Source organism: Cornus florida, unplaced genomic scaffold (assembly GCF_030987335.1).
Source record: "Cornus florida cultivar Cherokee Brave unplaced genomic scaffold, ASM3098733v1 CherokeeBrave_3.0.0_Hap2_Chr04, whole genome shotgun sequence".
Lineage (NCBI taxonomy): Eukaryota > Viridiplantae > Streptophyta > Magnoliopsida > Cornales > Cornaceae > Cornus > Cornus florida.
The window spans coordinates 7,651,514-7,676,121 of record NW_026775574.1 but is presented as its reverse complement, the minus strand read 5'-3'; the positions used below and the strand labels follow the sequence as shown (position 1 = coordinate 7,676,121).

The following is a 24,608-nucleotide window of genomic DNA, read 5'->3' as shown; positions in this document are numbered from 1 at the left end:
TAAATCACCCACAGTACTAACTTTTTGGATTCCGGTGGAGGATTTTTATTATTGTTCAAGTTAGGTTTGGGTTGAAAATTTTCCACTAGACATCAATTTGGATTGGATTTGAGTAGAAGTGTGAACCAACCAGATCTCAACAAATATGAACTTAGCCTCCATCTAATCAGCCCAATTCATAACTGGCCGAGTTTAAAACATGTGTACTTCGTTGACAACTTCACATCTAATTAGACATATTGAATTGGAAGTTAAGATACGCAATTGAAATTCAATTCAGTAAGTTGAGCGTATCAACCCCCACCCAACTAATGAAAACTCATTCTACATTGAAAAGGTTCTTTCAATTTAAAATTATTAAATGGTCGTGCACATTTGACACTTAATGGACCAGTTCAATTCAGATTCTACACCTCATAAGAATGTATTAATATATTACAAAGAATTCTCAACGTTAGTTTTTATTAAATTAATTTACCTAGAAGGGCCTCTCACTGAATATTTTATTTATTTATTTTATTTTACTTTATAATTGAACTTTATTAAACAAGAAAGAGAAAAAAGCTCAAAAGCAAACCTGGGCTAAGCTCACCAGGCCAACGGAACAACAACAACCCAGCCCACAGGATTAAACAAGCCCACAAACAAGGCCGAGAAATAAATGGGCAAAGCCCACATAAACGACTAAGCGAGCTTGGTCTGGCACGTGGTTCAGCGTATAAGACGCGTCTTTCTCAGCGCACCGTTAATGTTCACCTGATTTTAGGGCTTTTTTGCGCTCTTTCGCTTCGAAATTTTCCCATCCCCCGCCCAAAATTTTCTCATCTTCCAACCATTCCCTTTCTGTCCTCTGCATCCTTCGTTTCGCTCTCAAAAACTGATTTCCTTTCTCTCTCTAGGTTTATGCTTCAACATGGCGACTGATGAATACCTTGGAAGCATAGGTTAGAGCTTTAGCTAGTGGGGTCAGTTTGCAATCGGAAAGAAGCAAGTGGAATCTGTACATCATTTCCAAGGCGTAATCTACGTTCGGTGTTTAGCATTATCAAGGTATTATTCATTTTACTGATTTGCATTTTGATTGCTGTTAAAAAAAAAATTGGAGTTTTGTTCAAGTATTTTGCATGAATTGATTTTGTTACGACTGTGTAGTGATGATCAACTGTCATTTTTGAAGTACTTTTAGTTCACAGATATGATTGTGTACCTCTTAAAGAGGAAGTTGGTGTTAGCATTTCAGGGATTGTATGTAATGCGACTGAATGAGCTGATTGTTGCTGATTGTTTCTGGCATTTGAATAGGTTGCTATAGATTCTGGGTTGCAATCTATTGTGGGTCACTGTTTTTTTTTTTTTTTAAATTGGGATTGACTGGATTATTGTTGGTTACCATTTATGAGCAACCAATGATGATGGAATACATGGAAGGTTCTTCATGCAAATGCACTGAACAGTGATGGGTAATGAGCTTTAATTTGGGGCAAAACTCAAAAGTAAAGAGTCAAGTACATTGTGAAGTAAATGATAATCAGTAATTCCAATCACAAACAACCTTTATCCATACACTTCAATGAGTTATACAGGATATTTAAATTAACTATGGTTTTCACGTTTCTAGTTAACTCTTCAAATCATCATTTATGATTTCAGAGGGTCAGATTACCTTATCCTCGGGGGAGCAATGTGTATGCATAGGAAGTGTCGGATCAAGTGTAGAAAATGACGAATTGTGGGAGTGATTATCAATTGCAAGCCTTGATAATGCCCATCGTCAAGTGACTGTATACTAACAGGAATTCAGTAGGGGACTCCACAGATTCTCATCTATTGTTGCAACGCTGTTGATTGCGGACAAATTAATCTTGGTTTCGATAAAAATAGACATTTGCATTTTAAGGACTAAGCTGCACACTGATATGGGCAGCCTTGGTCCCACTGCTATAGATTATATGCTACATAACGAGTCCCTGCAATCTATATTATAATTCTATCATGCGAGTTAGCTTTTTCTTGTATATTTGCTTAGTTTGTAATCATTTTCATATTACATACTCATATGCACATTGGCTTATTCAGTACTGATGTTGTGATGTCTTCTGTTGTTGAATTTTTAGGTTTGACGTCTAAACCGCATTATGTCTCGTGATGGAGAAGTAAGTGGTGACTATTTTCATTTTGTCTACCTTTTGCATCATTTAAGGATATGATGGAACTTATGTTCTAAAAAATTTTAATGGGTTCTTTATTTTCTCATTTTGCATATAATATATATAGTCCTCTAGAAAGGGTGCTAAAAGAGCACGAAAGCAGTTGTTAGCAGTTATAGCTGCCACAATGAATCAAGAAAAGGAGGGTGTGAACATATCAGAGTGCTGCAATTCTCTTCATACACCCTCTGCTGAAGGAATTAGCCCTTCACCACTGTTTGACTTAGCTTCAATAGGTGCTTCAGTGCATCCAGAAAATACAGGTGTGAACACAACAGAGGAGAGTTCCAATTCTCCGGACACCACCTCTACTGAAGGGCTTAGTGCCCCTTTACCCAATCCCACTGCTGGAGTTAGCCTTCCACCGAATGATTCCACAAGAAATAATCGTAAGAGAAAGGTCAGGGGCAAGTCAAGGTTAGAAAACATTACCAAAGGAGAAGAGGGACCCCTTCCGATTACATTTAATGAAAGAGGACAGCCAATTGGGGAATTTCCTGCTAAATTTACTTCTTGTCTAGGGATCCTAGCAAGAGATTTAGTACCGGTGACATTAGAAAAATGGAAAGATTTGTCAGAGGACATCAGAGACCAGTTATGGACTTCCATACAGGTATTAAAAATATATGTACTTTAAATACAAAATTAATTTTGTATCTAGACTTCCATTATTGTTAATGGTTCGTTTCATGATGGCATGCAGCAAAATTTTATAGTTGATGATTGGAACAAAAAAGTAACATTTCAGAACATCGGAAATTAATTTATGGCATGGTCACAAATCGAAAATAACAAAAGAAATAATTGCCCAAGGAGAAACTGCTGCATCTCTTCTGAAGACGAAGAATGTAAAATCAATGGAAGAGTGGCAACAATTTGTTAAAGAACGATGTTCTAAAGATTTTAAGGTAAGCATATAGTTAACTGTGTGTGTGCAATTTTATTTCCAAACTATATAAAGTGAGTTTTTTTGGTTTACAGGAAAAAAGTAAAAAGTTTAAAGAACTGAGATAGTGAGATCTAAGCAGAAAATCGTACACACAACGAGCTGTAAGGGTTACGCTCGGTTGGAGGATGACATGGTAAAATTGTTTTCTAGATTGATATTGATTTAATAATTTAAGTAGCTAATTCTACATATTTCGTCATGATGTCATCTAATGATCCAATTTTGCTTACTCTTTCTTATATTATTGTTGTTGTGTAGCGGAGAGAAAGTAAAACGCCCGGTGCTATTATATTATTGTTGTTGTGTAGCGGAGAGAAAGTAAAACGCCCGGTGCTATTTCAAGAGTAGATATTTGGATTAGAGGGCATTTGAGGAAGGACGGTCAACCAGTAAATGAAGCAGTGAGAGACACAATGGTAACAAATGCATCCTATAACAAATGCATCCTACTGATTTTTTCATTGTTCATTTACATTTTTTCCATTTATAAATAAATACATTGTGTCCCTGTAATTCAGAAGAAGATGCAAGAACATATCCAAACTGCCACTCCTCAGAATACAAACTCGCTTCGGGTTGATGTCGTCACAAAAGTACTGGGCCCCGAGCACCGAGGACGAGTTAGAGGACTTGGGTTTGGGGCAATCCCTTCAAAAATTGATGTGCGTGTAAAACAACGTGGACAAGTACAAAGAAATGATGCAAAGTTTCAAGCAATGACTCAACGGGTTGATGACCTTCAAGCTGTAATCGATCAGTTAACAACCCGCTTGGTAAGCAATCTCAATAGATATGGTTATATATATACATTTCATGAGGGCCCAAGTTTCTAGTTTTCTGAACTACCTTCTCGATCGTCGCAGGATGCAAATGCAAGTGGTCTATCTAATGCCACCCCCAGTGTGCAGCCTTCAGAACACGTAGAAGGGGCACAATGCAAATTGTTGAATTGGTGCGGGACAGGAGTTGTTGCTGTGGGGGAAATTGAATCAACGGATCCCAGTGCATGTGTGCAGGATGTTCCTATCGGACCCGATTGTTGGAAAGTGTGGGTCAATGTTGCATCCACACCCGGTGTTCCTTTATATCGGCCGACACAAAATTTCTTCTTCATTGAAGATGCTATTGGGAATACAATTGCATGGCCTAGCAAGTTTATTAAAATTGATTAGTTGTACTTACCTTTGGAGCTAATGGTTTTAATGCATGTGTGATCTAGATGTTGATATTTCCAGGCCATTTTTGTGTGCTGTTCTTGTTAAAACGAAGCCTACACTTAAAAACTGTTAAGCGTGCATTGTACTTGTATAAGTCATTTCTGTTTGACTTCTTGTACTTATTTTTGGAGGTGAGAGAACGGGGTGAGTCGAATCTGGCTCCCAAACGAGTCGGGAGAGGGCTTACCAACTGGGCTCATTTTACCTGTTCAATATTTTCAAGCATAAGTCATTTATCCATGTCTTTTCAAACCCTTCCATTTTCAACCTCCAATAATACGCAATGGATTGGAATTTATGGGTTTGTAATTCTGATAACGGTTTTTTGTTTTTAAAAAATTGAAAACAGAAAACTATATAAAAAAATTCTGCTTTGTTTAGTTTTTTGAAAATTATTTTATAAAAATTCAATTATAAAAATGTTTGTTTTTAAATAATTGTCTTTTATAATTATTTGAAAATAATTTTCTGTATTATGAATTCTTGAACACTGTTTTTAGAGTTTGAAACTAAGCAAGCCCTAAGTTACCATTCCAATAAAATTTTGTATATTGAATCGAGCTTGACGATTCATGTGATTGAAAGAGTATTTAAATAGTGGGAATGTATCTTGTCAAGTTATAGAAATAAAAAAAATTAAAAAAGAAGCTGGGCAAAAGGCCAAAAGCAAACCTGGGCTTAGCTCACCAGGCCTACTGAACAACAACAACCCATCCCAACAGGAGTAAACAAGGCCTAGAAAGACAACGAACAAGTCTAAACCAATGGGCAAAACCCACAAACGAGCCCTGGTCTGGGGTCTGGCCCGCGGTTATGAGCTCGGAAAACAAAACGTGTTTCTTAACGCCGTGAATGTCCACCTGATTTAGGGTTTTTTTACGCTCTTCCCCCCAAAATTTTCCCATCCCCCGCCCAAAATTTTCCCGTCTTCCAACCATTCCTTTTCTGTTCTCTGCAAATCTTCCTTCATTTCTCTCTCTAGATTTATGCTTCAACATGGCGACTGATCAATACCTTGGAAGCATAGGTTAGAGCTATAGCCAGTGCGTCAGTTTGCAATCGGAAAGAAGCAGTGGAATCTGTTCATCATTGCCAAGGCGTAATCTACCTTCTGTGGTTTACATCATCATTATCAAGGTATTCTTCATTTTTCTGATTTTCATTTTGATTGCTGTAAAAAAAAGGAGTTTTGTTCAAGTATTTTGCATGAATTGATTTTGTGTCAGAGTTTGAAGTGATGATCTACTGTGATTTTTGAAGTATTTTTAGTTCACAGATATGATTTTGTCCCACGAAAAGTGGAAGTTGGTGTGAGCATTGCAGGGATTGTATTGCGACTGAATGAGCTGATTGTTTCTGGCATTTAAATAGGTTGATATAGATTTTGGGTTGCAATACATTGTGGGTTGTTGTTTTGTGTGTGTGTGTGTGTGTTTATTTATTTATTTTTTTGACTGGATTGTGGGTTATTGTTGGTATCCATTTATGAGCAACTAATGCACTGAACAGTGATGGGGATAATGAGTTTGATTCTTGAGCCAAAAGTAAAAAGTTAAGTACATTGTGAAGTAAATGTTAATTAGCAGTTCCAATCACGAACAGTCGTTATCCACACACCACAAACAGTTATACAGGATATTATAAATTAATTATTCATAACTCATTTCTAGTTAACCCTTCAAAAATCAGCAGTTGTGATTTGAGGGTCAAATTACCTCTTATTAGGGTGGAAAATCAGTGACATGTCAAGTGTAGAAAATGACGAATTTTGTAAATATTGTGGGAGTGATTCTCAATTGCAAGCCTCGCTAATGCCCATTGTTAAGTGATTGTATACTAAGAGACATTCAGTATGGAACTCCTCATATTCTCATCAATTGTTGCAACACTCTTGATTGCAGACAAATTAATCGTGTTGATAAAATAGGCATTTGCATTTTAAGTACTAAGCTGTACACTTATATGGGCAGCCTTGATCCCACTGATATAGATCATATGCTACTTAACAAGTCCCTGTAATCTATGTTATAATTCTATCATGTGAGGTTAGCCTTTTCTTGTATATTTGCTTAGTTTATAATCATTTTCATATTACATACTCATTTGCACATTGATTTATTCATTATGCTATTGTGATGTCTTTTGTTGCTGAACTATTAGGTTTGACATCTAAACTGCATCATGCCTGGTGTTGGCGAAGTAAGCAGTGACTATTTTCATTTTGTCTACCTTTTGCATCATTTAATGATATGATGGAGCTTACATTCTTAATTTTTTAACCGATTCTTTATTTTTCTCATTTTGCTTATAATATATATATAGTCCTCTAGAAGGGGTGCTAAGAGAGCACGAAAGCAGTTGTTAGCAGTTATAGCTGCCACAATGAATCAAGAAAAGGAGGGTGTGAACATATCAGAGTGCTGCAATTCTCTTCATACACCCTCTGCTGAAGGAGTTAGAGGCCCTTCACTTGTTCCCGCTAATGGAATTAGCCCTTCACCACTATTTGACTTAGCTTCAATAGCTGCTTCAGTGCATCAAGCAAATGCAGGTGTTAACATAACAGAGGAGAGTTCCAATTCTCCGGAAACCCCCTCTACTGAAGGACTTAGTGCCCCATTACCCACTCCCACTGCTGGAGTTAGCCTTCCACTGAATGATACCACAAGAAATAATCGTAAGAGAAAGGGCAGGGGCAAGGCAAGGTTAGAAAACATTGCCAAAGGAGAAGAGGGACCCCTTCCGATTACATTTAATGAAAGAGGACAGCCAATTGGGGAATTTGCTGCTAAATTTACTTCTTGTCTAGGGATCCTAGTAAGAGATTTAGTACCAGTGACATTAGATAAATGGAAAGATTTGTCAGAAGACATCAAAGAGCAGTTATGGGCTTCCATACAGGTATTAAAAATATATATACTTTAAATATAAAATTACATCAGAATCTGTACTTCCATTATTGTTGTTTATTGTTCATTTCTTGATGCATGCAGCAAATATTTATAGTTGATGATTGGAACAAAAAAGTAACATTTCGAATCATGGGAAGGATATGGGGCAGTCACAAATCAAAATTTTCAAAAGAAATATTTGACCAAGGAGAAACTGCCGCATCTCTTCTGAAGCCTGACAATGTAAAGTCAATGGAAGATTGGCAACAATTTATTAAGAAACGATGTTCTAAAGAGTTTAAGGTGAGCATATGGTTAACTGTGTTTGCAATTTTATTTTCAAAATATATAAAGTGAGTTTTTTGCTTTACAGGAAAAAAGTAAAAAATTTAAAGAAATGAGATCTAAGCAGAAAATGCTACACACAACGAGCCGTAAAGGCTATGCTCGGTTGGAGGATGACATGGTAAAATTGTTTTCTGGATTGATATTCATTTGATATTTTAAGCAGTTAATTTTACATATAGTGTCATCTAATGATCCAATTTTGCTTCCTCTTTGTTATAAATGTTGTTTTTGTGCAGCGGAGAGAGAGTAAAACACCTGGTGCTATTTCAAGAGTAGATGTTTGGATTAGAGGGCATTTGAGGAAGGACGGTCAACCACTAAATGAAGCAGTGAAAGACACCGTGGTAACAAATGCATCCTACTGATTTTTACATTGATCATTTACATTTTTTTCATTTATAAATACATTGTGTCCCTGTAATTTCAGAAGAAGATGCAAGAATATATGCAAACAGGCACACATCAGAATACAAATTCGCTTCGGAATGATGTCGTCACAAAAGTACTGGGCCCCGAGCACCGAGGACGAGTTAGAGGGCTTGGGTTTGGGGCAATCCCTTCAAAAATTGACGTGCATGAACAACAACGTGGACAAGTTCAAAAAAGTGATGCGAAGTTTCAAGCAATGACTCAACGAGTTGATGACCTTCAAGCTGTAATCAATCAGTTAACTACCCGCTTGGTAAGTGATCATGATAACATAACGGTTAGATAGTTACAGATATATATATTTTTCACATATTCGTTACTTTTGATGAGGGTCTCTTCAAAATTTTAGTTTTCTTAACTACATGATTGTTGCAGGACACAAATGCCAGTGGTCTATCTAACGCCACCCCAAGTGTGCAGCCTACAGAAAACATAGAAGGGTCACAATGCAAATTGTTAAATTGGTGCGGGACGGGAGTTATCGCTGTTGGGGAAATTGAATCAACAGATCCTAGTGCATGTGTGCAGGATGTTCCTATTGGACTTGATTGTTGGAAAGTCTGGGTCAATGTTGCATCCACACCTGGTGTTCCTTTGTATAGGCCGACGCGCAATTTCTTTTCCATTGAAGATGCTATAGGGAATACAATTGCGTGGCCTAGCAAGTTTATTAAAATCGATTAGTCGTCCTTACCTTTGGAGGTAATGGTTTTAATACATGTTTGATGTAGATGTGGATATAGTCAGGCCGTTTTTGTGTGTTTTTCTGGTTCATTGGAACAAACGTTTGTGAAGTTCACATTTTTGCCAGGACAGTTGTTGAACTTGGAACAATAAATTAGTAGCTAGGGTTCGGAAATATGTTTTTAAGTTAATTTTTCCTATTCCGGATAACTATATTTCCTTGTTTCTCTCAGACTTCTGCTGCTATTTTGCTATGTAAAGAAAGCTTCTGAGTTCTGGAAGTGACAATCAATTAACAAGAATTTTCTCTTCTGATCGTGCTGCGTAGAGAATATGTCATTCTTGTTGTTTGATGTTTGATGTCATTATAATGTGAAGAGTTATTAGGTTTATGCGGGGACTGGATCGCCTCTGTAGACGTGTTAAAAAAACTGTGAACTGACTCTGTTCTTGTTATGGGGAGTTCTCTCGTAACGTTACTCTTTTCAAAAATATTTTTTTCCCGCTAATTTTATTATTATTATTTTCACGTTGATGGGCTTTGGAGCTAGCTCACAATTGAAAGATTGTGCCTTATTCACCGTTTTGTTTGGTCATGTGGTCTTTTTTCCAACTACGTGGTTCAGTTGGAGCGGTACATGTTACTTCATGAAAATTATATATATATATATATCATGAGTGATTAGCAAAATTGAAAAGAGGTTAAGTGGTGATCATAATGATGATGATCTACAACTTTTTCATTTAATAACAAAAAGCATTGCTTCATGCATAGAGTTTTTAGGGTCCCTCCATTTCACTGCAATTTTTATGTTTTCTGCATCTCATGTAACTACTCGAATAGGCATGCACTAGCGCATGCATTTTCTATGCTACTTGATCAAATTATGTTTTCACTTTTCTGCATGTCTCTGTAATTTTGAGAAATTGGGCTTCCAATAATCATTCATATAATGCCAAAAGCTCACATTACTAAGTCCTAAAACACGTGTTTTAGCACAAAGAAATTACTTTTTACAAATAATATCAAATTTTAAGAGCTTACTTGGTTTGTAAATATGAAAACAATTTTATGTTCTCGAAAAACAGATAACTATATAAAAAATTTTGTTTAGTTCAGTTTTCTGAAAACTCAATTATAAAAATGTTTGTTTTCATATAACAGTCTTTTATAGTTTTTTTAAACCTGTTTTATGTTTTCTGATAATTATTTTCAGAGTTACAAATCAAGCATGCCCTAAGTCTCTATTTGTTCTTACATTGTCGATTATCGAAAATCATCCTGAGTAACAACGCTTTTATACATATAATCATTCATATATATATATATATATATATGGTCGGTTAATTTTGGAGACATTAATTATTAAGACTTCACTTTCGGCTACCTAAGAAAAAAATAATTCAGACCACACATACAAATGATTGAATGCACTGCATTGTCTACATTGACAAAAACACATTTCTTGGTAACTTTGTTAAGTATGCTCCTTGTTTGACTCTAAAAAGAACAATTTAATGGAACACATCAAGAGTCAATGCATTAAGGTTGCTTTTTGATAAAAATTAATCTAAGGAATTTGGGGGAAAAAAAGCTGAGATTTTTTCATGATCGATCCACTCTTGATTTAAAGAATATTGATAGGAATGATTGTGACCGTCCAAATTGTTGACTATGTAACCATGGGCTCCTATTTTACTTTCCGACTGATGTTAGAGATCCATATAGCATGTGTATTATTATTGTATAAGTCAGAAGATTGAGATGGTTAATCATGGTCTGGTCCACCATTTTTTATGCTCTCAAGCTATCTCAAATGTCTCATTCTTGGGATTCTCCTCTTAAATTTTACTCTACTACTTTTATAACCGTTGAATTATGGTCTAATTTGATTCGATTAGGTTAGTAAAGTAAAATCCATGTCGAATTTTAGGCTATTGATTGTGACCGAGTTCTCTCTTAAATAATAATGATAAGTAGTTTGAAAGTCAATTTAGATGCATCCGATCATTTTATGTGAATAGGAAATAATGTCAAATATCATTTCTTACTCACATAAATTTAGTTGAATGTGTCCGACTATCGGACTCATTATCATTACTCTTTTCTAAATTTACTTTTGTCCTCGTTCACTCTCAATCGTCGAATTGAAAAAAACAGTATCTCAATTATTTGGAGTTAGCTCCATAAAATTCTCGATTTCAATTAAATCACTATACCATGCTTTTCCTTGATATCTGAAACCACATTATCATCTTCTCCATTTCCTAACGTTACCTTGGATTAGTCGATTAACATAACGTGATTATCATGCAAACTTTAAAAGAATACAGATTATAGAGATATAAATAATTCTTTAAGGGCTACGCTTGCGAACGTAATTCGAACTTTGCTCGATGTGTTTGAGAGGCGCCTTACACGGATCCTATGAATTAATCAGGGTAAAGCCCCTGACACTCCTATTATCAAAAAAATAATAATAATAAAATAAATAAATTGGAGGACACTATAATTAATTCAAATGGAAGTAAAAAACAATGGAAAGATTTGACCTTGAGACTATTGCTTCAAGGTCATTCTCATAAATGTTCCTTTCACACATGTGACCAAATTGGCAAATTTAGTCTCAAAGTCCGCATTGGGTGCTTGTTACTCTCAATTAGTAAAGAGTCAAAAAGAAAGAAGTGTCCAAAATATATAGGAGTTTGTGATCTCCAAGAGATTGCTTTATGGAATATAAAGAATTTTGAATATTGTATACATGAAATGAGTATGTTTGGCTTGATGGAAAATCTTCACTTCTGGGACAAAATCTATCAATGAGACCCATCAACAGATTCTTTGTTTGTTGGTTTGAGTTCAGAGAAGGGGTAGGGAGGGAGACAGATAAAGTGAGAGATTCCACCAATGCTGTATAATCAAATTTTACTTTGAGGATTTTACAAGTTAGGAGCATAGTCAGCAGAATCCTGATAATCCGACTCTTGGACTAATTTTACTTTTTCATGTAAGTAAAAAATGATATCATAATCGAATTAGTCCGTGGGTGAGACTACTTAACATGTGAGCCATGCCCCCTAACCTACATACCCTGTTTTTGTAAGTGAAAGATACAACCACTCTGTATCCCAATTAAGATCACCTTTTTTTTGTACATTGTTATTTTTTCTTTTTTTGTCAATTCTAGATTTTCCATTTTTTTTTTTTTTAAATTCTCACTCTCTTATTTCAATGATACCTATTCATTTAAAAATAATAATAATAATAATAATAATAATAAAATTGGTATGGGTCTGCAAAGGGATGGCATGGAGGAGTATATTACACACACACAACAAAATACCTAAAAAGCTTTGGAAACTAACTTTTGACAAAGCTAAAAGATTTTATATCCTATACTAAGAATATAACTATATAAGCTACCTCTGACTTCCTGTTTTGCAGTTTATTGTAGCTGAGACTAGTCATATATATATATATATCTTACTAAGCACTTAAGCTTCAATTCTGGTTTTTGATTAGTTTCTACTTTCCATTCTCATTAATTTTAAGACAAAATTGCCCATCATCAGTTATCAACTAACTATAGGTGTGAAAAGCAGAATTCCAGCTTTTACAAGAGCATGAAATAGTGAATTATATAAACACACTTTTAGTTTAGCTTTTTTAGTACTCATCATTTTTATAGTCAAGACTAATTAATATCTACCTATGCACCCAATCACTCCCAATCCACTACTAATTCACGTTTAGTTTAATTTAATTATAACAATCTGCAATATTTTTAACTTTACATTAGACCCTGTGCAACATGGTCGGCTTATGAAAAAGCTCTCTCTCTCTCTCTCTCTCTCTATATATATATATATGTGAAGATTGTATAAACTATAGCCATCCACAAAGATTAAGAAGTGGCTTTAAAATTTGGACTCTATTCCTATCAAAGCATGTGCTATACACCTCAAATATTGAATGATTATCAAAAATATAATAAATGCAATATATATATATCTATATATTTTAAAAAATATATAATTCAAGCACTATCCAATGTTATTTGTATAAAATAATGAAGATGAATAAAACTTTTACATAACTAAATTTGTTTTGGCTTATGGGTAAGAGTATAGAGATGGATAGAAAATGTGAAAAGGTACAAAAAGGCAACTTATTTTTAAAGCCAAAAGCCATAAGTTGCTTTTGAGTGGGTAGATATATATATAGGCAAAACTATTTTTAATAAGCACTTGTGTATATGGACTATATATATTAGACGTCATGACAGCGTGGGATTGGTGTCATCATAAACCCCACAAACAAAGGGCTTCTCGTGGGTTAGGGTAGTGGAACTAGTGGGGGTGGAGCTATCATCAAATCTTTGAATTAAGGGATTAAAAATAGCATAGACAATATATATATATAGTTATATACATATTCATATAGATGCATATACGTATACATGTGTACGTATGGAAAAGAGGATAAAAAAGGTTAAAGGGATGGGGACCAAAGGGCCATGCGTGTGACCACCTTAGGGTCCAATTAACCCTTCTCTAAGCTTCCATGCCCTAAAGTAAAAGAGTACCACAGACAGAGAGTGAGAAAGAATAGTGGCCATGGGCAGACTTAATGGGGTAAAAGATGGTGTCCGTACCAAAAGAGGGTAAGAGATGGAGCGATAAAGGAAACATTGGAAATCAGCTTGTTGGTGTCTACGTTTTATGTTTTATTTATTTTTTTTTTGAAAAGTAAAGTTGAATTATGTTATATAATGAAGCATGCGGCCATTCAAGTGAAAGCAACGTTTTATGTTTACGTTTTTCAAAACGCGTCAGAAATTATAGGACAACTATCTTTACAGATGTTATTTTCACACTTTGTATGTACTTTCACTTTCGTTCTCTCTTCATTTGACTTAAATTGGATCGTTTTTACGCTTTCGCTCTCGCTTTATATGAAGGAAGCGTCTTACGAGCTTGTGTAATTACTAATTACCACTTTTAATGACTGTCAAAGCATTTGAGCAAAATGTTGTCTCTCTCTCTCTCTCTCTCTCTAGACTTTTTACTTTTATCATAAGAACATAGGTAGCATGGGTTAAAAGGGGATTACTTCTTTAGGACCAACCACCTAAAAAATGGAAGCATAAACTGCGGCTTCTTCTTTGATACTAGGGATACTAGGGCACATGTCAGAAGTGATTGGAAACATAAATTATTCCATACCCTTTTGGCCTTTCAAAGGATGAAAGTTACCTTGCAACCAGGTAATTTGTGTTTGGTTTTAGAGGGGTTTGAATACTTGGGAATGTATATATATGCCCAATTGTAACGCACTTGAATAATGTTTTAACATATAGGCGTGATGGTGTTTTTTTTTTTTTTAAAACCTATAGGCGTGATGGTGTTACCTAAGTAGTGAAAGGATCAGGCTTAAAGTGTGCTCTCATCCTATTGATTGTGTGCCCCTACCCTATTGATAATAGGTTCGATTTTTTCTTCCCCAACTAACTACTAACCATTGTCAGATAAAAAAAATATATTAAATTTTTTTTTTGAATAATGCTTTAACATATTTGTTTTAAAATTTAATAAATATTTTTTGTTTTAAATTTTAGAATAAAAATATATATTAAAATTTCATTTCAATATCATTATTTCTAATTTTAAAGCACTTAAAATATTTTCACACATAACAAATTAATGTGCTGATTTAAGATTTAAGTACATTAAAAATCTCTATAGCACATGCATTACAACAAAGGGATGCTACAGCAAAGGATCCGAACTCAAGTTACATAATTCTTTTAAACGAGTGTCGCTTGCATGGTTTGCACCAAATTGATGCTTTGAGAACAAATTATTCTTGAATTCTCTAATTCAATTGTGTCAAAATTCACAACAATGAATGAAAATGTACTTAATAACCCATAAAGTCGTATATAAAAAAAGGTGCATAACTAAAAATCTCTACAAGCTAGATGATGAAGGGATGAAATAAATTCTTAATATGTTGTTGCCTCGTCATATTGATTCTTTTTTGTTTTTGTTTTTATTTTTATTTTTTTGACAAATTAGAAGGAAGGGATAATCAAACATGGACACATGGGGATAATTTTCAATTCTTTTTTGTCTTTATTGTTTATTTGATAACTGTCATAATTACAAAGGTATTCAAACACGTTCTTAAAAGAATATAGTAGCCTAAAAGTATGAAGTGAAGGAATGTTTGTATATATTTGTAAACAAATTATATAGACATTTGTTAGTTTTAGTTTTTAGTTAATATGGTAATCATTTTAGAATTTCTTAAAGCAATCCTTTCATTGATGAAAATCTAAACAATATTTCTTTTAAAAAAATTGAAATGTATAGATTTCTTTGTATTTCTTTAAAATTAAATTTTTTTTTTAAAATTAATACTAATATCATGTATCTCCTAACATAGAATAAAATTAATGATTACAACATTCTCTCATGCTTTATAATTAGATTTTTATGGATAATTCAATTCGGCACTTAATTGCTTTCTACATTTAAATTACGTGTAGTGTTTTAATGACACATTTTTAAATAACATTTTATAAAATAAGTGTAACATTTTAAGTGACAATGGCTAATGTTGAACATTTAAAACTTAATAATAATAATAATAATAATAATAATAATAATAATAATAATGAAAAACTTATCAATTTACCATTATTGTTTAGAACTCCAACACTAAAAAATTTCAATTATCAAAAACAACATATGTACAAATATATATGTAGTGATGCACATATGGTTGGATTTTATTCGATTTAAAGGGTAAAACCAAAAAAAAAAAAACCTTTCATACTTGGCTCAAAATTCAAATATGAGATTATTCCATTATTGTTTAGAACTCCAACACTTAAAAATTTATAATAATAATGAAAAACTTATCAATTTAGCATTATTGTTTAGAACTCCAACACTCAAAAAATTTCAATTATCAAAAACAACATATGTACAAATATATATGTAGTGATGCACACATGGTTGGATTTGATTCGATTTAAAGGGTAAAACCAAGACAAAAAAAATCTTTCATACTTGGTTCAAAATTCAAATATGAGATTATTCCTTTATTAGGAAGTACGGATACAGATACTGGATACAAGTATGACATGATACGGATATAGATACGGGATACAAGTATGACATGATACGGATACGGCGACATGACAAATCTCAAAAAATATAAGACACAGGTAGGACATTGATACGTCTAGAAATAATAATATAATATATATTATTATATGTATAACATTTTATCTATATAATTATAAATAAATCAATAATTTGGAGTTTAGAACAAAATGTTTGTTATTATTTTTTTTAGTTGAATGGTAAGCTTTTATAAAAGAATAAAATATTTACAAGTCCAAAGTTGGACAAATTAACCTCAGGAACATTCTCCTAAGGGACAACAGACAAAAAAAAAATATATATGCACTAATTAACAAGGCAATGTTACACTTACAAAACAATGAATCTCCTAAACTACCAGCCCTGCATCTCTACATCTGCAAATACATTCTGTCAGCAATGTCAAAAACAACAAGCAATCCAGTGAATTGTTAGACTTATTCTTTTAATTGGTCAATTATGTAACAAATAAAGAAGTAGAACGCTCCACTTAGTTGTATTTGGTATAAATAGTCAATTAAAAATTATTCGGTTAGACAATTCACTAAGCAAAGGCCTTAAGGACCCACAAAACAAATAAACTTTGGAAGCCTCCCCTGAGATACGAAACACAAGAAGCAAAGTAATGATAAGCATCAGACATAGGGTGCGAAAGTACATGTGGCCATCACCCACCAACATCCAAGAAAGAACTTGTGCAATACACTTCCAAGACGTCAGCGAAGACAACAGAGTAAAAAACGTGTCAAGAAAGGAATGCAATATCACTGCCATACACACGTGACCCTAGCCCACCCAACTCCCAAAGAAATCTTCCAAAGGACAGGTCCAAGACATCAACCATGACGTCATGCCTACCCTGGCTGAAAACCCAAATCCCGACCACAGTAGCCGACACGCCGATGAGTCGACATCCATAAAACAGTATCCACAACGGCCACCAAACTCCTAGATAAAAAGCAAAGCACACCGATCTTGCGCCAGACACAAAGCATCCAGAGGATCAACAAGCCATCCATACACCAAACACAAAATCACCCTTAAGGACGAGCGCCAAAAAGGCCCGATCAGACAGATCCAACCCCTGTTATAGACACGATAGCCGTCGGACTCCTTAAGCCAGAGCACACTAGAGCACCTACATAACCCAACACACTAAAAAACCAAAAAAGAAAAGCAACAAAGAATATAAACATCCAGTATAATATCAAAACAAACCCACAACCCACAATAACAAGAGAAGATAAGATTTCCATAGACAAACATATAAGCATAAACAAATAAATTAACTAACGATATAGAGCACCACCAAATCTTCCAAAAGATAATTAATTTACCAAGGGTTATTCGGAATCGAGAAAATCCACAAGCAACAGACATGATGAGAGACAAGATCGGAAACCCGACACAAAAAGAAAATCACACAACACTGGACTACAACACGGGTGACCTGATGCCAGCCAAGGAGCTTGTGAATCGTGCCACCTACACTACCAGATAACCACAAATCGTGTGCACAAAGGAACTTGAAACCTTAAAATTAAAAAACTCTAGACCCAAGTTGATCTATAGAACACCACCTAGCACCAAAGGAACTGAGCAGAAAGAACCAATCACGAAAGCAATTGAAAGGACTAAAGATGAGAAAGGGGAGGGAGGAAAAAAAAAGATCAACAGAGAAAGGAAAGCACTCTAACAAGTAGAGGAACTCCTATAGAAAGGAGAATTCATACAAAGAGGAGAGGCATAGAGAAGTAGCGTCATAAAAGCATCATTCCATATCCCGAATGTGTCCAAAACGAATCATTGTTGTGTCTATACCGTATTCGACCAAAAAATAAAATATTCACAATTCACGATACTTCTACTCGTATCCGAAATGTGTTCGAACTGTATCCCGCAATTCTGACAAGTGTCCGAATATTTAATACCATCACTACACCTTCATAAAAGTATATGTTCTTCCTAAATCTTGAGCTACATTTTGCAGTATGAAAATATATAGTATTTTGGAATTCATCAAATTTTAAGACACAAATTTTGTACTGACATAAACCTAATTTAATACTAACCTTAAAATTATTTCTTGTCCTTGTGCGAATTTTGTGATGATAGACGGTACTCAAACTCATTACTTTGTTAGTTATGCTGGAATAGTCGGTTGCTACTACTACTACTAGTTACTAGTACTCACTCTGGTGATCCTGGTGTAGAGTGCCTCTTATTTTTGAATATTGAGCACTCACTTTTTAGAAAGACAATAATACCCTTGTTAAACCATTACAATTCCCTACACTGAAATTAAAAAAAAAAAAAAAATCAAACAATTCCCAAAATTCCAATGGCCAATACTATTAGGGGTCGCCCCTACTCACCAAAAAACTTACGTGCCCTTAATCAATCCATGAGGAGCAGTAACAATTTGCAACTGAAATCGAGGAAACTCTTATCTTTTCACTTATACAGAGGAATATAGAGAGAGATACATGGAATTATTTTTGTACATGTAGAGAGAGAAAATGGAGTAGGGGTGGAGTGTGTTCCAAGACACAATCATTACATGGTCTTGGGGAAGCAGAAAAGGGCAGCGTGGAAATAGCTATATATGGAGAGAGAAGAGTGTGTGTGTGTGTGTGTGTGTGTGTGTGAGAGAGAGAGAGAGGAGTGTTTGTGTGTGGAACAACGTGGGGGCTTGACCAAGGAGGTACCAAAGGCAGAGGAAAGCTATAAAGCCCTTTTTATCATTATACTACATCACAGGCACAAACTCTCTCTCTATGTGTGCTTTAATATTGTCTTTGGTCGGTCGACAATCTGTGCGTTGTGTGTTCACTGTGCTATGCTTGTGTTTCCCCCATCCCCATCTCTTTCTCTCTCTAGCTTTCTCTCTCTATCTGTTGCTGCCGCTCCAGCACTCGCAGAATGTAATCATACACTTCGAACCAACCAGAAACCAACATGTACTCTCTTCTATATATTTCAATACTTTATTGAAAAGAAAAAGAAAAAAAATACCAAGTCTGATAGCTACGGAAATGGACAGTGAGAGAGGGAAAGGAATGCCGTAAGAAGAAAGGAAAGGAAAGGAGAGAGCAGTACTTACACACACATACCACTCTGTATATTTAGGAGTAGTGGGAAGACCCAAAAGAAACCAAAAAGAAAGAAACAAAAACAAAGCACAAAAGAAAAGGAAAACTTTGCTTATGCTAGCTTATACTTATGCTTAGTAGGATAAAAAGACTCATCCCATCCTCCCCATTCCACCCCCACAAAGTTTGTGGCAGAAATCAAAACCTACCCAAGTTTTAGAGAGAGAAAGCCAAACCGAGACCACCCTTCTCCCCCCCCTCTCTCTCTCTAACTTCCTTGATATCCATTTTATGATCACCCCTTTTTGCCCAGAGGAAGCATATATATATATATATATACATATATAATCCAAGTGTTTGATCCTTTTCTTTATGTCTTGCCTTTTCATCTTTATATGAAAGAAAAAAGAGATGATTAGGGAACAAGCTTAAAGTCCTTTCAATTTCAAACTTGTTTTGTACTAGCTATTTCATAAACATATATATAGAGAGAGAGAGACATATATAGAGAGAGAGAGCGAGAAATGTTTGGGAAGAAATTAGAAGAGTTTGGGGAGTGTTCTCAAAGTATCCATAACCTCCAAGGCTACCAAGAACAATTGATGTTTCAACAGATGCAACAACAAAATAGTAGTATTGATGCATATATAGGCGGTGGTGGAGGAGGTGGTGGTGGTGGTAGATCAGGATTGACCTACCCTGAAGTGTCTCAAATCCTACCATGGTCACTCCCACCGGTTCACAGCTTCAATCCGGTTCATTTCCCTTCGAACCCGGTTCGAGACCACGACCCATTTCTGCTTCCCCCACCACCATCACCCTATGGGGCCTTATTCAACCGAAGATCATCTCCTGCTCTACAGTTTGCTTATGACGGCACATCTTCAGACCACCTCAGGCTCCTATCCGATACACTCGGTCACTCGGGTCAACCCGGTTCTGCTCCATTTGTTCTCCAAGCCGAGTTGGGTAAAATGTCTGCTCAGGAAATCATGGATGCCAAAGCTCTTGCTGCCTCCAAGAGCCACAGTGAAGCTGAAAGAAGAAGAAGAGAGAGAATCAATAACCATCTTGCTAAGTTGCGCAGCTTGCTACCCAGCACCACCAAAGTAAGTATATATATATATATATAGAGCAACCATCAACATTTTCAAATTTTATACAAATAAAATACAATCTGTTTTTTAAGCAACTCCAATCACCAGTGTCCAATAACGACTCTTAGTCGGTAACGGATAAGGGGTGTTTTATCATTTTCCATATAGTTTTCATTTTCATGCACATTACATGGTCTATATATATATATGCATGTATATATATATGTTATGGTAATGTTTTTATCATACCCTTTGTTTAATTTATTATATATATTGAGCTTTTGTGTTCAAAAATTCTCTGTAGATCCACTACATATACTTTAAAATCAAATATATGAGTAAGGAAGAATTTAGGTACAAAGTGTATGTGTAAAACAAGACAAGCACACAAAGTGCGGTTTGATTTCTTATGTGTCTGTTCATATTCTATATTATTGCCCGGATATATTTATTTGATTTGATTTGATATTCCAATGAGTTTGGTGATAGTTCCGAGGAAGGAAAGAAAGAAAATCGAAAAAAAAGTTTGGAGAGCGTTAATGTCGCTCGGTTGATGTGTTAAAGAGGAACCACGGAGCAGTTGAAAAGGCTTCCATGGAAAAATTTTGCCGGATTGATTTAATTGCAGTCAAAGTGATGGATCAGTAGAGAATGAAAAAGAAATGAGTGACAGAGACAAACAAAGCATTCTTGTCAGTCACTAAATATACCTACTCTATTTTCACTGCAACATTTTTTCAAAATTCTCTATCATCAAACAAGCTACAGCAATATATACCTACAAATCTCATAAATATCTATTCTTTTCTCCCAATATATATATATATATATACCTCCCACTTCATTGTGTATAAACAACATAGAAAAAGTAATTTTGAATTTGATTCAATGTCATCTCATAAACATCTATGGATTATTTTCCTTTTGAGAAATATGTTCAATGCATAAAACATGTTAATTGAGTGCACGAGATTGCTGCCATTGCATAGTCTAAAGACTCTCCTAGGCTAATTTTTTATGCATATGTAGATATATACATACACATATATATATATATATATATTATGGAATTAATGATTAATTATGTTATTGGGTACTAAATACATTTTCATTATTTTGGTTGTAATTTAGACGGACAAGGCTTCATTGCTAGCAGAAGTGATACAACATGTGAAGGAGCTCAAGCGCCAGACATCTGTGATAGCCGAATCGAGTCCGGTCCCGACGGAGCTCGACGAGTTAACTGTGGATGCCTCCGACGAGGACGGTATGTTTGTGATCAAAGCTTCACTTTGCTGCAAAGACAGGTCTGATCTCTTGCCTGACCTCATCAAGACCCTCAAATCTCTGAGACTAAGAACACTCAAAGCCGAGATCACGACGCTCGGCGGGCGTGTCAAGAATGTGTTGTTCATCACCGGCGAAGAAGATTCGAACAGCGACGATCAACAACAGCAACAGCAACAATTCTGCATAAGTTCGATACAAGAAGCACTTAAAGCAGTGATGGAGAAAACTAACGGAGACGAGTCTTCTTCAGGGAGTATTAAAAGACAAAGAACCAATATGAATATCCTTTAAGTAACCAGGATCTCACTCTTCTTTTTTTTAAATCTTTTTTGTGTGTGCTTTTTGGGTGTGTTAATGTGTTTTATGTATTTTCATGATCATCACTCTGAAACATGATATACATATATATATATATATATATATATAGAGAGAGAGAGAGAGAGAGAGAGAGAGAGGGAGGGAGGTTGTTAAGAGAGAGAAAAGACAGGGAAGGATCTTTTTCGTGAGGAGAGAAACCTCATATCAAGTCCTAAGATAGAAAATGTGGGCATTGAATGCTGTTTTGATCCGGTTTGGACGCAAATATGCAGTTTGGGGATTGTTTGTTTTGTAGTGTAGTGATTTTCTTGTTCTATCTCTGTGTGTAGTCAGAGTGTGGCATTGTGTGTAATGATCATATAAGAATGGTGGTGACGATACAGTTCTCGTCATATGCTACGTCCCCACCATTATCAACTTCTTCCAATCCGTACAATGTTGGCAAAGGCTTCCAGCTCTCAGTGTCCAGTAGAGAAAGAAAAAAAAAAACAAAACAAAACAAAACCCTAGTGAGGCATGCAAGGTCAGAGCTTGTGATGGACTGAGATTGTGGGATTATATGTCTATGATATGATATATATAACTTGATTTTCTTCTTCTTTTGGCTCTTTTTTATTTCTGTTGTAGTGTCTTGGTATGCGGTTTATTCTCATATATATGGTGTATGAAATACTGTAGTATTAGCATGCTTAATACACTTCTTACGAACCTTCATTAATGTGCTTATATATATATGTGTGTGAGTGTTACCACATATCATTTCGTGGAAGGACAATGCTATTCTAGCATATAAGTTACACCTAAAATACTAACAAAATGACATTTATCTCCCTCACAAATATAAATCCACTTGAACTCAATTTAATTTAGGTCCAACTTATTGGCCTAAATATCATTTTAGTTTCTTGGTGAAATTGGTCTATCTTGTTTTAGTTCTTGTGCCACTGATGATTAGCATGCTAATGGAACGTACCATGTAACATTTGTTTGTGGTGTATACAGTATATATAGACGCACACGTGCATGCATATATATATATATATATATATATATATATATATATATATATATAATTGTTCACTTGCTTCCTGATTGTGTAAGAAAATGTATATGCACGCCTCAAGTATTAATCGTTAGATTCCATTGGGCAGTTAAAAAGGTAGTTTATTTTTTTATATCCAACGATTAAGATTTAATTCGTATATAAATTTCTTATACACCAGTGAGAAGATGAACAAACATATATATATATATATATAGAAACCTCACCCATATATAGTAAGTTATATCATACATAAAACAAAACCACACAAACTTTAAAATGTGTGTGTGTGTTGATGACCTAACAATATGTATGTTTCCTACCTAATAGCATATATGACAGATCTAATCCTCCTTTTTTACCTGCATGGTTCACCACCATATATCTGACCTATAATCCCAATAGCACTCTATGTAGTGCATGAAGATCATGAAACTTTATAATGTAGGCATGAAGGCAAATCAATATATATGCATATGTGCATGAAGATCATGAAACTTTATAATGTAGGCATGAAGGCAAATCAATATATATGCATATATATTGATTTGCCTTCATATATATTGATTTGCCTTCATGCCTACATTATAAAGTTATATATTGATTTGCCTTCATGCCTACATTATAAAGTTTCATGATCTTCATGCACATACATATATATTGATTTGCCTTCATGCCTACATTATAAAGTTTCATGATCTTCATGCACTACATAGAGTGCTAACGGGATTATAGGTCAGATATGTGGTGGTGAACCATGCAGGTAAAAAAGGAGGATTAGATCTGTCATATATGCTATTAGGTAGGAAACATACATATTGTTAGGTCATCAATACACACACACACACATTTTAAAGTATGTGTGGTTTTGTTTTATGTATGATATTACTATATATGGGTGAGGTTTCAACCATCTTTGTCCCATAATTTCAGATCCTACCTTTACCTTGTAGACTTATAGTAAAAATTGGATACATGTAGGACAAATTGAGATATGATAAAGTTATTCAGATTTATGAATATTAATTTATACCTAAGACATAGGTTTATCTTACTTGTCATTTGTTAGGAGTACTCAAATAAAGAAACTTTGTAATTGATACTTAAAAGTGCACAATGGGTAGGACAGAGTTACTGCATATTCGTAACCAGTGAGATATAAATAGATATATATATATAGACACACACACACACATATGTACTGTAGTAAAAGTGGGCAAAAGGGTAGAGTGGTGGACAATGTTTTAAGCTGAAGAAATTAAAGTTCATTGATGAAATGGTCCTACTTTGTGAAATCAAACGAAACTTGTTGGACAACTTGGACCCTAAAATTATTATGATCTTGTAAATCATTTAACTGGCTGTTCAATAAAATTATTATGTCATAACGATTGTTCATTATTAAAATATATGGATCAATCTGATTATAGGAATTGGGCTTGTCTTGATAAATTAAAAACTTCCATGTATGGCTATTAATGTTGATAATTTAAAAATTCTATAAAAAAATTTGGCCATTTGGAAAAAGTCCATCCAAAGAATCTATAGAATCCAATCCGTTATTTCACATATCGATTTGAATATATTCAAATTGAGAATTCCCATGAATTGGGGACCGAATTGACTTTAATGCTTAATTCCATTGGTGCCCCCCTAACAACATTAGTGAATTCATTGGCCTACACTTTAGGTTCTCTTCCGGTTGGATCAAGACTATAGTTGGGAGACTTGTTCAAGTACTCACAACCTTATGATGTTTGCTTGGCAGAAAATTTCCAAACCATCAAGAATGCTTAATTCCATTGGTGCCCCCCTAACAACATTAGTGAATTCATTGGCCTACACTTTAGGTTCTCTTCCGGTTGGATCAA

General features: G+C 34.8%; 3 protein-coding genes across 5 annotated transcripts; all 3 read left to right on the top strand.

Moving 5' to 3' along the window:
- Window positions 1–762: 762 nt before the first annotated feature.
- LOC132302666 (uncharacterized) lies at window positions 763–4,582 on the top strand. 2 transcript variants are annotated; one of them, XR_009480892.1, is made up of 8 exons: window positions 763–1,050; window positions 2,115–2,153; window positions 2,275–2,820; window positions 2,911–3,115; window positions 3,189–3,289; window positions 3,415–3,572; window positions 3,675–3,929; window positions 4,020–4,582. XR_009480892.1 is itself a non-coding variant. In XM_059799578.1 (4 exons), the coding sequence occupies exons 2-4, from the start codon at window positions 3,570–3,572 to the stop codon at window positions 4,326–4,328; spliced, it is 567 nt and encodes a 188-aa protein (XP_059655561.1). In that variant the 5' UTR covers window positions 3,122–3,289; window positions 3,415–3,569; the 3' UTR covers window positions 4,329–4,581. The 2 variants fall into 2 exon arrangements, 1 of the variants encoding a protein (XP_059655561.1); XM_059799578.1 differs by lacking the exons at window positions 763–1,050; window positions 2,115–2,153; window positions 2,275–2,820; window positions 2,911–3,115 and having other exon boundaries at window positions 3,122–3,289; window positions 4,020–4,581.
- A 677-nt stretch (window positions 4,583–5,259) lies between these two features.
- On the top strand, window positions 5,260–9,037 carry LOC132302665 (uncharacterized). Of its 2 annotated transcripts, XM_059799576.1 has the most exons (8): window positions 5,260–5,510; window positions 6,534–6,572; window positions 6,696–7,274; window positions 7,367–7,567; window positions 7,638–7,730; window positions 7,849–7,956; window positions 8,040–8,294; window positions 8,417–9,037. In XM_059799576.1, exons 2-8 carry the CDS (start codon window positions 6,555–6,557, stop codon window positions 8,723–8,725), a joined length of 1,563 nt encoding a protein of 520 aa, XP_059655559.1. In that variant the 5' UTR covers window positions 5,260–5,510; window positions 6,534–6,554; the 3' UTR covers window positions 8,726–9,037. The 2 variants fall into 2 exon arrangements, with proteins under 2 accessions (XP_059655559.1, XP_059655560.1); XM_059799577.1 differs by lacking the exon at window positions 6,534–6,572.
- Window positions 9,038–18,828: 9,791 nt separating this feature from the next.
- Window positions 18,829–22,293, top strand: LOC132302664 (transcription factor bHLH30). The gene is made up of 2 exons (XM_059799575.1): window positions 18,829–20,099; window positions 21,219–22,293. Exons 1-2 carry the CDS (start codon window positions 19,515–19,517, stop codon window positions 21,666–21,668), a joined length of 1,035 nt encoding a protein of 344 aa, XP_059655558.1. The 5' UTR covers window positions 18,829–19,514; the 3' UTR covers window positions 21,669–22,293.
- Window positions 22,294–24,608: the final 2,315 nt, after the last annotated feature.